This window comes from Mycena indigotica, assembly GCF_014461135.1.
Source record: "Mycena indigotica strain 171206Taipei chromosome Unknown Mind.scaff0002, whole genome shotgun sequence".
Classification (NCBI taxonomy): Eukaryota; Fungi; Basidiomycota; class Agaricomycetes; order Agaricales; family Mycenaceae; genus Mycena; species Mycena indigotica.
This window is the reverse complement of record NW_023503001.1, coordinates 5076340-5088543: the sequence shown is the minus strand read 5'-3', so window position 1 is coordinate 5088543 and position 12204 is coordinate 5076340. Positions and strand designations below refer to the sequence as shown.

The window sequence follows — 12204 nt, the reverse complement described above, 5'->3', positions numbered from 1 at the left end:
ACAACAGTAAGTTGTTGTTCCGAAGGACGGTGATGATGAGGAAGCTGAGGCCAGTGTGGGCGCAGTAGCCACAGTTGGGGAAGGAGTGGATGAGAAGGAAACAGGTATGGTGGTGGTGGTGGTCCGATATGCTGCAATGGGTGGTGGTGCAATAGGTGGCGCATTTGACGTTGTTGCCACTCCAGAAACTTCAAATAATGGTTGTGATGGGGTATTAGCAGCCAGAGTAGGTGCAGATTGAGTATTATTTGCTGCAGCCTCGAATTGTAGAAAGCGCAGATAGCGCTGGTACGCTTCAGGGTCAGCCATCACTGCTCACAAGGTGGATGGAGAGTGTGTAAAAGCAAAGGAATGGTGGAACAACTATAATAAGTCAGCATTAGAATGGTAGCCTATTTCTTAGCTTACAAGAGTGGATGTTAGACTTGGTGCAATGCGACGCAGTGAACGAACGACTTGAACAAACGAGAGCCAATGTCACGTGTGACATGTGACCGTGTCATCGTCTCAAAGTCTATTGAAAGGCCTTGTTGTGCCAAAACGAACTAAACACTAAACTCAGTAACTCAGTAATAATAGGAAAAGCATTTTGGAGGATAGTACTGAAGAAAATAATGGCAGGCTTTGGGGGCAAAAGTTTGGCAAAATACTTGGTGTTGTGGGCAGGCAAAAGAAGAAAAATAAAAATTCCCAAAAAGGAAGGAGGAAGGAAAAGAAAAGAGAGGGATTTGAATAGATCTCTGTACTGTATTCCTACTGTTTATACATGCAAAATGAGCCTTCCTCAAGTGTAAATTTCTCTGAGCGGCGCCTGCGGCGGGCAGTTTGGTGTGTGACACATCTCGTGTGAGGCATCACAGAATACTGTCAAAAATTTCCATTTTCGAATATTTTTGCCGCGCGGCACCTGTTGATGGCAAATACTGAATCCAAATCGGGTTTTTTTCCGGCCGGCTGTTTCACGGTCCGGCCCGTCACGTCATGTGACACAGCTCATCAAATAACAGCGGGCAGCTCTGTGCGCCTAAGGAGATGGTAAGTGGTTGGGAGCATGGTCCAACAGTGTAGATGTAACAGACTCCCTACTCTCTAGACCAGATATTAAATTATTTGCTCCTAAATATATATTATTGTGTCTATTTCATTCTTTGTGTTGTTCCAGCAGCAGTTCCAGCAGTAAATAAATCATGGAGCAAGACAAGGTACATAGTACATCTATAGTATGTAAGCTAAGTCCAGCACAAAGCACCATTTGAATCAATTATTGTCTACAAAAGTATTGGGCAACGGCGCACTTGAACGCGGGCCTCCGAGAATCACGGAGGATCAAAACCCGTCCCAAAACGGATACTTGGTGATGTCAACGTCACACCGTCAGTATTACTGGCAGTATTTGCCCACAGAGTATTTAGCCAAAAAGTTTCCCAAAGAAGATTGATGAAGTTTCGTCACCATCATTCCGCGGCAAAACCACTAACCAACAGGACACACAACCACATCAAGATCACAAGCTCTAGTATACCGAAGGTCAAGCTAGTTTACAACGATAAATGCTGTCATATGCTCGACATGGTGTGTTGGTTAAAGTGTGGTTTGGTAGATGGTAGTGATGCGAATGCAAGAGCGATTTAGCTGGAGAGTCCAACGAACCGGGGAGGGTTTTATGCCCAAGCAAAGTAAGACATTTTACTTCCGCTACACTGTTTTGACTTGCTTCCGTCGCACAGGTCTTGCCTTGACGTCATGCCTTGTCGGTAAGACATCTTGCTTCCGCTGCACAGAGTTTCTTCCGTTGCCAGACCGTTGCCCCAAGTCAAGTTCAAGTCTTGCCTTGACGTCATGTCTCGCATCCCCCATCGGGCACTTCGGCCTACGAGTTAGAGTCGCGCATACGGTCTGCAAAGACGCGAAAATTTGAAAGTCGCGGTCGCGGGTCGGGAAGAAAAGGCTGCAGATGACGTTTGCTCGTGAGTGATATCGGCGGCTGATGTCATCAACCCGGCTTGGTTTCCAACCATCATGGTGGATGGGTTGCTTTTTCGCCACCAAGGACTCTTCAAGCCAACTTATACCCCGCGAAAAGACCCCACGCCGTCTTGTCTCCCCAACCACTCGCATCCTGAAGCGAGACACTTTTGCTCCGCAGAACAAGTCTCATGATCCGCTCTCGCCTTCAACTTGATGTTACTCTCGCGGTGTAATATACGACTTGCGCACAGATCCAGACCTACCACTGCTACCTCAAACGCAGACCAGAGTTTCTTCTGAATTCATGTCGGTTTGCTCAACCACATGCCGAGGTGCCCGACGAGGGAACGACGAGGTAAGGCAACTAGGATTCGCAAGATCTGAAACTCGAACCTGTGTAGCGGAGGCAAAAATGCCTATGACGTCGAGGCATGACACCAAGTGAAAACCTGACGGAAGCAAGTAAAACCTGTGTAGCGGTGGCGGCCCGGGAATGTCTTATCTTGCTTGGGTATAAAATCCCCCCCGGTTCGTTGGGGTCCCCAGCTAAATCGCTCTTGCATTCGCACCACTACCATCTACCAAACCACACTTTAACCAACACACCATGTCGAGCACTACCATTCCCGCTGCCTTCGACAACAGCTCCGTCTCCTGTTCATCGAGCGAGCAAACAACTTCCACCCTTACTCTCCGGGAGCGCAGGGGCTTCACCCTCTACTTATCATTCGCCCCCGCGTTTCCCAAGATCGAGCCAAAAGGCCAGCTTGGACCCACTCACGCCAACCTTCCTCGTCGTCGCAAGCGGAGCAGCGTTGTCTCAGTCGAGATGCCCTCATCAAAGGCCGCTGCTTCCGCCGCTGAAAACACAGCATACTTCTCGTAGATGGCAGGGGTTTGGTGGAGAGGAGAAAGTTACCACATCAGCAGTCGACGTGGTTGCGCGCCCAAGGGACATTGTACCCTCTGCGCTAAAAGGGCAGGACGAGCAAACGAACTACCATAAACTACAAATGTTGTACCTAGTTCTGCCCAACCATTGTTCGGTGCTTCGTGAAATATTGCTCATACTCCAGCATGATTTTAGAAGTCTAGCGATCAGCCAAATACTATTAATAGGTGCTCTCACCCGTTACAAAAGTGGCTCCTCCGACTTGCATAATAATATTCTGTCGAAAACATTGTGCCACAGTCCACGAATCTCCCTTTGAGACACTCTTTATAGATGGTACGAGTGCCGCTGCTACTGAAGCAGCCAGAGATAACAACTGCAAGGACTTCTTGTCTTCCACCGTCATGAAAGTCACGATCAAGCATTGGCACGCTGTCGCCCAATGGCGCTGGGACACCGGCGCAGACGATTCAGCGTCGAATGAGGAGGAGGACGTGTGTGGCATCTGTCGCGTTGCGTATGAGGGCTGCTGCCCAGCGTGCAAAGTACCCGGAGATGATTGTCCACTCAGTGCGTCACGAACCTCGTTTACCTCCAACCTGAGCTTACGAAAAGCAGTCTGGGGCCAGTGCTCGCATGTCTTCCATATGCATTGTCTGCTCAAGTGGCTCGGGACGCCGGCCTCGAAGCAACAGTGTCCGATGGATAGAAGGGCTTGGGGTGCGTCTTTGGTTCCCAAATTACTCGACTCTTATACTTTTTACAGTAACTGCGGAGCGCAAACTCGTTGTTTAATGACCCAAGTCCACAAACTTTGGACTGTCTCACCATGAGTGTATCGAACATGCTCAGGCTATCGCATCTCAAAATTTCTGTGAATCAGACGACGACCTTTCTTCGTATCAAATAGCCTGCCATGAAATTTCTGCTAAACCGCTACACCGTTTTCCTTTCGAGTCCTCGACGACATCAAATCAAATATACATACTTAGAACGTCCTTTTCTCCCTTGGAGTTACTTCTTCACACAAGCTGTTCAACGCCAGGCGGTAACTCGTAGCCACCCTGCTTGCGCACGGCATCGAACACGGTCATCGCCAGCAAACTCTTCGCGTGTCCCCACAAAGCGCTTTCCTTCTTTCCCTCCCTTATACACCGCGCGACTTCGTCTGCCTCGAACTGCATCCCATGCCCAATGTAGTCAAAGACCTTCTCTTCCTCTCGCACCACCTTGTTCTTCTCTTTCCCTGTTCCAAAATACTCCACCTGAAAGTTGAGCGTTAGTAGGAGATGAGATAGATTGGAAAATGTAGCGACCTTGTATGATTTTGGAACAAATATTGGGGCCGCAACCCGAATAGTGCCTTTCTCGCAGCGAATCGTGACCCCAGGGTTAGTCAGTGTTGATGCGTTGATGCTACAGCTGAGAACTGCCTGCGCGCCAATTTTGTCGAAATTGAGTGTGAAAGAGGTGTTGGCATCGACCCCCGTGATGGGTGTTTTGACGATACTGCCGGTGATGCTCGACGGACTGGAGAGCTCATTGGCCGGGTTTTCGTAGAGGGCCATGATTGCCTGTCCGTGTATATTGAGATAGATCAAATGAGTGGGGCAGAAGTAATACCCAAACGAGAGGATATGGTCCACTGCAAAAAAATGAGACGGAATATGATGAGAAAGTACCCACTCACAGATCCAAAATGGCACCTCCGCCCAAGGCAGGGTCTAAAATTCGATGCGTCTTTGGTATATCTACCTTCAGATCAGCATCTTATCACTTCCCAAATCTGAGAACACACCATGAAGCCCAAAGTCAGCGGACAAGTCCCCATGCACAACCACAGGCTTCCCAAGCTCTCCGCTCTCCAACAAACCCACGACCGCAAGCGAAAGCGGCTGAAATCTCGTCCACATTGCCTCCATGAAGAAAACACCGTGCTCTTTTGCGGCAGCCAACAGTCCTTTGAGCTCTGCGACATTAGAGGTTACTGGCTTCTCGCACAGAACGTGTTTCCCCGCTTTCATGGCATCAAGGGAGTTGGTATAGTGGAATGTGTGTGGGGTCCCAACATAAATGACGTCGACATCCTAAAATTTTCAATCCTAATACTTGGGAGAAAGAGTAGTGGCACACCTTATCGGCGTAGACTTCCTCGTAAGTTCCATACGCCTTGATCCCCTCATCGCCATGGGCATTTGCCGTGATGAAGGCATTCGCCTTGTCTACTGCCCCGTTTCGCGACCCAACTGCGACGACCTTGTGGACGATATCATCAATGTTGCGCCTAGAACGGCTTTCAAGGCAGAACTGGGAAGGAATAAAGCAAGTAGATTCACGTTTTGGGGTCGACGAGAAGATCCTATTTTGTGGTGAGTGAGCACTGTAGGGCAAGGCAGATTCAAGTTGTCTATACCTTGACGAATGTAGCCGACTACAAAAGATAGCATAAGCTTGAATATGTGGTGGTGGTGAAGAGACTCACGATACCGCCCGTCGAGATGATTCCCCAGCGCAAGATTGTCGTCATCGTGGTCGACTGCAAAGGTAAAAGACCCCGGGCCGGTATTGATGCGGTTCTCCGAAGTTGCTCTGTGCCAATGGCCAAGCCATTTCGAGAGCAGGTTTGTGGATTGAACCATTCGCTAGTGACCTACTCGAGATGAAGGACGTCGTTGACTCGAATTTTTTGTGACTGATCCATGCCAAACGGCTCTTGGAGACGACCATGTTGCTTTCCACCCTTTGCCACCCACTTACAAAGTTGCAATGCCGACGCCGCGGCCGTGCACAAGAAAGCGGGCCCGCGGATACTTATATCACTTACGCGGTCCTCGTCAACCATACGCTCTTGCTAATAATCGCCTTGCTTGAGCTCAACAGCCTCAACTTCCTCTGCAGCTTCAAATTCAACATGTTATATCAACCTCCCCCCCTCATAGGCTGATTTTTTTCAGTCTGACTGTGGGAGACAAGATACTTTTTAAAAACTACCCCTATCGCTCGGTATCGGAACTTTGCTCTTCAATCGACCTATTTCCTCAGCAGCTTGAAGTTCTTGTTGCCCAGTATTCCAACGTTCAGTTCTTTTGCGCTCAATCAGTAATGAAATGAGGAAACTCATCAATCTTCTGCGCAAACTGGAGTTTTCTCTGCGGCGCAGGCAGTCCCTTCGATCAACCCAAGACATCGAGATTCACTTTAAAAGACTGAGTCTCCCCGCCTGCCTCTGTCAACTTCAAGACGCAATCAGCCACTATGTCTTTCTCATCAACTGCGTCTGTCGAGACCGTCCGTCCCGTCAACAAACACTCCAAATCATCATTGCCTTGCCTTCGAGCTCCTTTGCCATTTGTGCCCGAGATGTTGGCTATCATCCGCCATACGCCCAAACACATCCGGCGCTTCTCCGGCGTTGACCACATTCGTCGTCCCCGCAAGGTTTTGGAGGCAATTGTTGACGAGCCAGAGGACTTTGAAGCACCACCCGTGTTCACTCTCCCTGACTACACCGAACCCACAACTCGGCCTCCGGTGGAGGAAGTCTCGCCGCTCACTGTGCAGGACGATGCTCTTCGCTCTGTACCGGCAAACAACTTACGGTCTCGCAAGCCGTCAGTTGCCTCAAGTCTTTCGACCGAAACTTCTACAGTACGCTGTCGCAGACAATCTTCTGTGACCAGTGTTGCAGAGTCCTTCTCCTCCAACGAAGATAAAGTCACTCTCGTCATGAAGGCTCAAGCTTTCCCTTCGACTATCACGGGTCTATTTTCGGTGGGTATTTTTCCTTTAAGTTTTCTCATTGGGCTGAACAACGTCATAGAGTCTTGCTTGCATCTTCGCCGCATGTCTCGGATTGTCTTTTGTCGGGCCCGCTCAAAACCAACGATCCCCTCCTTTGAGTCCCAATCGCAAGGCTGCCGCTGTTGCCGAACAGGGTAAGCACCATCGTCTTTTCTTATTAATCCGCTGAGATCTGACAACTACGTATAACAGAGGAATACGAGCGTCATCTCCCTCGTCCTTCGCTATTCAAGCGATTCGTACGAAAATGCAAGGGCTCGTTCAAACCCACCACATCAACCACGTCGTCCCGTGCAGTCGAAGCTCCCGTCCAATCTTCTCGCTCAGCAGTCAAGCGGCGCACCCCCGTCTGGAGACGTAATATGAAACTTGTGTCCAAGTTCTTCTCCAAGCTGAAGCAGCAACGCGTTGTGGAGCAGATTTAGCATGCGGAGCAGGGTTATGGCAAACACTTGACCGGACTTGATTCGTTGTTGTGCACAAAGTTCGCATATCCACTTTTCTGTTACCATCAATTTCAACCTTGAATTCAAACAACTTAAAGCGTTCTATCCTGTTGTGAATGTCTGCATAGTTGAATTGTCGCTAGATGAGATTGGGTTGAGAAAATCGAGCGTCTCCTATCTTTGGTGGCGGTGCACGTCAACTTTTTTTCGTCCTCTCGCCATACATCCACAATGAGCAGCCCATTGTCACTCACCATTCTCTGCGTAAAAGCCTTCCGAGTGTAACCCACATGATTTTAGATGGCAGGTCTGCATCTATGGCTTCCAATGGAGCTTCCGACGCATTCCGATCCATTTCAGACAATGTTGCGTCACTTATAAGACGACCTCCCGCGACAACACACTCTATTCACCATGTCTTGCGCTTCTACATCGTCCGTTGCAACCATTCGCCCTGTTGCCAAGCGCTCCGAGTCTTCTGAGTCGGCTTGTTCGCTTCGGGCTCCCTTACCGTATGTGCCCGAGATGCTAGCGACACTTCGGCCTTCTCCAAAGTATTGCCGTCGTCTCTCTGGTGTGGACCTCGTCCATCATCGATACAAGTGCTCAGAGCCAGAGGACTTGGAGGCGCCGCCGGTTTTCATCACTCCCAATTACGAGGAGGCAACCACCCGGCCCCCAGCTGACGAAATTTCGCCGCTAACTGTGCCAGATCCCGCCCCTCGTCGAGCGGCTTCTGTCCCGCTAAACATGAGCTATAGTTTCAAAAATCGCAGGGTTTCTGTGGCTTCGGATTCAAGCATCTCATCTGAAGCCAGCTCCAAGTTGCACCGTCGTCGTCGACGGTCATCAGCAACAAGTGTCGAATCCTTTTCCTCCAACGAGGACAGAGTGACCTTGAAACTCAAGGTCCAAGCGTTCCCTTCGACGATGTTGGGGATTTTCACGGTGTGTCTCGTACCATTTTTGGCTCTGTTCATTAGCTGATTGATTACCACAGAGTGTTGCTTGCATAGCAGCAACATACCTCGGTGTATCGGTGGCTGCTACAGCCCCGGTGCAATCACCTCCCCCCAGACCGTCTTCACGACGGTCTTCTACGAGGCGAAGTCAGTCCACCGTCACAGAGAGAAGAAGGTCGTCGATCGAGACAATCACTACCGTTAGCGCTGCTGCGAGAGTTGCTGAGCAAGGTACGTGTATCTTATTGCCTGGAGCGGCAACCGACCACTTGAGCAGAGGAATACCAGCGCCATCTTCCCCGCCCCTCAAGACTCAAACGTTGCCTGCGCAAATTCAAGCGTCCCTTTGCGCATATCACCGTTTCTCCCACCACCTCCTCCCGCGCGATTGATGTTCCTGTCCAACCAACCAATGAAGCAGAAGGTTTGGTGGTTCCGCGGCGTCCTACGTGGAAAGCTCGGATTTCCAAGCTGTTCTCTCGACGAAACCGGAAGCAGTAGTAGGAAAAGTATTCATTATCATGATATGAAGCCCCTCCCACCCGCCCTTTACTACTCTAGCGTACACTCCTTATACCAGTCTTTTTTTTAAAAAAATACTACTTTAGTTGCGAATCAGCGATAACAGGGACTAGTACTTAGATGGTTGTTGTTACACGGTAATAATGCCTTCCCTCAAGCAAGCACAAGACAACATGGAAGCAACACTTGTCATCGTCGTCGCTATACAAGCCGTAGTTGACCGCAAGCACTTTCATCATAAACTGTACCGCATAAGTAAACACTTTCATGCTCGCCGGGGCCATCCAGTGCTGCGCTAAACGATCGAGCTAATTTCACACTCGATGAGCGGATCTGGAGGGTATTGATGCGGGCTTGGGGAACGGATCGACAATGGCCATGCCGTTTGTCCATATTGAGGCATATTGTCCGCTCGCGCGACCACAGGAATGTCAATGTGCAATGGTAGGCAATGGTTCTGTGTGTGTTGTGACAATGTGTGCGCGTGTGTGACAGTGTATTGTTGTCGCAACCTTCTGCAACGGTCATGTCGGGTGGCACTCAAAGCACGCAGCAGAGCTATTACTACGTTATTCGTGGCATCTCCAGCTCGGTACTCAAAGTACGCTGCCCGAAAGAGGCGGACGCTCAGGACCTTTTGCAAGAGATCCTGAACACGAACGACAAGCTGAAGCCATGGCAACGCAGATTCGGCGACTTATGGGTTTATAAGGTAAGACGTCATATTAGGAACCTGGCCTTTGCCTACAGCACGCTCATGTTCGTGAACAGGTTGTGACTCCAGTTCCTCATGGCCTGCAGAGTGTTGAGGAGATAGAACGTCATCTCACTCCGGAGACACTCACTAGGTCGATGGGGCCAGATGAACTTGGCCTGCCCGACGCCGAGAGTGCGGTGGACTTCGTTATAGTTCCCCGTGAGGCCAAGAAGGATGAGGATAAGGAGCCAGACTCTCTTGAAGAACTTCCTCGATTTCGTGAGCTTGCTCATCCCTCTTCCTTCGGTGTAGAAGCTCACTTGACCTTCAGGACTCCGAAAAACTCTGAGAAGAGGCGAAATCAGAAAAGCACCCAGCGAGGGCTCCAAATCACTCTCGTACAAAAATGACCAGGGCAATCCTCATATTCTCGACGGACGCTGTGACGTTGGCCGCCCTAACGACAGCAAGGTTGGCCCTCCTATAGAGATCTTCCACGGTTGCTTTGACCAGTTCAGACGTGATATCCAAAATCTTAAAGTCCCTCCTGAAAAACTAGTCGCTGTGGTCGAGTTCATACACCTCTCGTCGGCTATCTATTCGCTCGAAAGCCAACGTTACCAAAACATTCATGATGGTTTCTACGCGGTCACTGGCCTCCGGTTGTTGACCATTAGGAACGAGGACAAGACCTACCTAGACGGAATTCGTATCTCAATAGCGCAAAGTCAAAGCGGAGAGGTCCACTTTATCTTGATCGTGCGAGAAGATGAAAATGAGATAGGGACAGGAAGTTCAGCACCGGATGTGCAAGCAGCATTATTCTATTTGCGATCGTGGAGTCAGTCTGGGGTATGAACCGCTTTGACTTGCTTCGTCTTGATGTGATACTGACCCATCTCAGAATGCGCCCTTTGTCAACTTGAGCTGCTGTCCTTGTTTTATTTTGGCTGTTAATGGACCTTATTTGATGGTGCTTGGCGCTATTATCGCTCAGGCGGTGACTGTTCAGCCGTTAACAGCCGTTATTTTAATGTCATATCTCTGCGCGGTTAATCTGCTTGCTCTGTGTTGCAAATAACGAAGGACCAACGATTTTTTGTTTTGTGATCGGAGAAAAGGGAAGAAGGACATCAGCAAGCATCAGGATTACCGTCCACACTCCTTATACCAGTCTTTTACTACTTTAGTTGCGAATCCAATAATGGCTACGCCTCATCACGGTATCGTTATTAGAATCTACAGAGACAGTGAATGGTAAGCAAGCAAAAGACAACCTGGAAGCAACACTAATCATCATGGTCGTCGCTGTCAAAGCCGTACTTGAACGCAAACACTTCCATCATAAACTGCGCCGCATAGACACTCGTGCTCGCCAGAGCGATCCAGAGCTGCTAAAGGATCGACCTCCCTCCCAAGCCAATTTCCATCTATGAGCGGGTCCGGAGGGCATTGATGCGGCCTGGGTAGCGGATCAGCGAACACAGAAGGACGGCCATGCCGTTTGTCCATCATATCGAGGACACGCATTGGATCGTGAGGCTTGATGTGGCCCAACGCGTCGTCGAGAGCGTTGACCTCCGCTCGCGTTATGCCCATGGCTGTTTGGAACGCGGGATGATGAGTCAGGTCAAGAGTGCGAGGGAGATCGAGAGGTTGGCGGCTGCATGGTTCCTCGTTGATGGGGGTTAATGCATGTCGGCCCATACATGTGTGCACCGTGCCATCATCCAAACTGGAGAGAAGGAGCAAGGAACCTATAACGTGAGCCTTGACTTCCTCTTCCAATCGATTTAAGATGGGGTTCAGAATGGCGCGACCGTCGGGATGATTGAATGCTGGTCTATCGAAATTCCTGATGATGACCAGCAGTGGGTGGTATGCGATATGATGAAGCGAATGCTGCAAATGTGGAGATCAGGGGACAAAATAAAACAAGAACAAAGGTAGCATACCGCGAGTAACGAAATGTATTCGTCTGATTCCTCCGAAATCTCATCCACCGTTGGTAAACTGGTGCGCTTGTTGAGACCGTAATGAGCTATCAAGTTTCGACACTCTTTCCCAAGATATGCGTGAAGTTCCATGCGGAGGTCGCCCTTGACCGGAAGGAGTTTAAAATCCAGGTCCAACACAAAGAAACCATGGAGGCGGTGGTTCCATGGCTCCGAAGTCAACGAGTCTTTTCCCAGTAAGACTTTTGAACGGGTCTAGTTGCGGATCGTAGTCTTTGTCGAATGCGGCTGAGACCATAGACGCGAATAGGTCAAGGCCCCAGCCTGGTTGGCGACGCAGCGATAGGGCGTGATGAGAATCGAGTAAACGAGCGAGTTGCGCAAGAGTGTGGCGCTTGAAAACGAGTGGGACACCAGTCACGGTCGCATTCACAATATCATCGAATTCTTCTTCTGGGAGAGGCAGTCGCTGGCCGAGAGGTAAGTAGGTTGAATGCTTGTTCACTAAGATATGAAGACGCACTTCGATGGTCCCTCCCTTGCAAAAAAAATCGGCCCGTGGATGTTGGTGAGACGGTAAGATTTAGAATGAGATATGCTGGCTGTCATTCAGCGAGTTCAGGTTGACGCTGTACAACTTGTCCTCGTCCAAGTTCACCGTATGGCATTTGATGGCAAAAGTGGTGGCAGGCCACCCGGTTGATAGTTCAGAGCTCTTCGATAAGCCTGATGATGAAGCCATAACAGTGTGGAGGAGCGGTCCAAGTTCCGACTCGAACCAGTCGCTATGAAAGTGTGACTTTGATAGCTCGTGCTTGCCCATCAACAACCGTTGGGAGCTGGCCTAAGCGAGACCGTCGCTTGATCTGGTGATGGGACATGAGACATGGGACATGTCGCATGTACCCGACCACAGCTCTTGCATTTTCCTCATGGTCACAGTAACCCCCGTGACTGTGAC

General features: G+C 49.8%; 4 protein-coding genes across 4 annotated transcripts; 2 read left to right on the top strand and 2 right to left on the bottom strand.

The window, feature by feature from the left end:
* Positions 1–3193: 3193 nt before the first annotated feature.
* MIND_00269000 (Anaphase-promoting complex subunit Apc11) lies at positions 3194–3655 on the top strand (the record flags this gene model as incomplete). Its single annotated transcript, XM_037359563.1, has 4 exons — positions 3194–3196; positions 3244–3430; positions 3479–3580; positions 3627–3655. 4 exons carry the CDS (start codon positions 3194–3196, stop codon positions 3653–3655), a joined length of 321 nt encoding a protein of 106 aa, XP_037224658.1.
* A 227-nt stretch (positions 3656–3882) lies between these two features.
* Positions 3883–5492, bottom strand: MIND_00268900 (uncharacterized protein; the record flags this gene model as incomplete). The annotated part of the gene is made up of 9 exons (XM_037359562.1): positions 5343–5492; positions 5274–5291; positions 5197–5219; positions 4994–5144; positions 4659–4947; positions 4551–4611; positions 4484–4505; positions 4177–4434; positions 3883–4125 (listed from the first exon to the last, which is right to left on the bottom strand). The coding sequence occupies exons 1-9, from the start codon at positions 5385–5387 to the stop codon at positions 3883–3885; spliced, it is 1110 nt and encodes a 369-aa protein (XP_037224657.1). The 5' UTR covers positions 5388–5492.
* Positions 5493–9102: 3610 nt separating this feature from the next.
* Positions 9103–10146, top strand: MIND_00268700 (uncharacterized protein; the record flags this gene model as incomplete). The annotated part of the gene is made up of 3 exons (XM_037359561.1): positions 9103–9303; positions 9363–9567; positions 9620–10146. Exons 1-3 carry the CDS (start codon positions 9118–9120, stop codon positions 10144–10146), a joined length of 918 nt encoding a protein of 305 aa, XP_037224656.1. The 5' UTR covers positions 9103–9117.
* Positions 10147–10599: 453 nt separating this feature from the next.
* On the bottom strand, positions 10600–11375 carry MIND_00268600 (uncharacterized protein; the record flags this gene model as incomplete). Its single annotated transcript, XM_037359560.1, has 2 exons — positions 10600–11190; positions 11244–11375. The coding sequence occupies 2 exons, from the start codon at positions 11373–11375 to the stop codon at positions 10600–10602; spliced, it is 723 nt and encodes a 240-aa protein (XP_037224655.1).
* Positions 11376–12204: the final 829 nt, after the last annotated feature.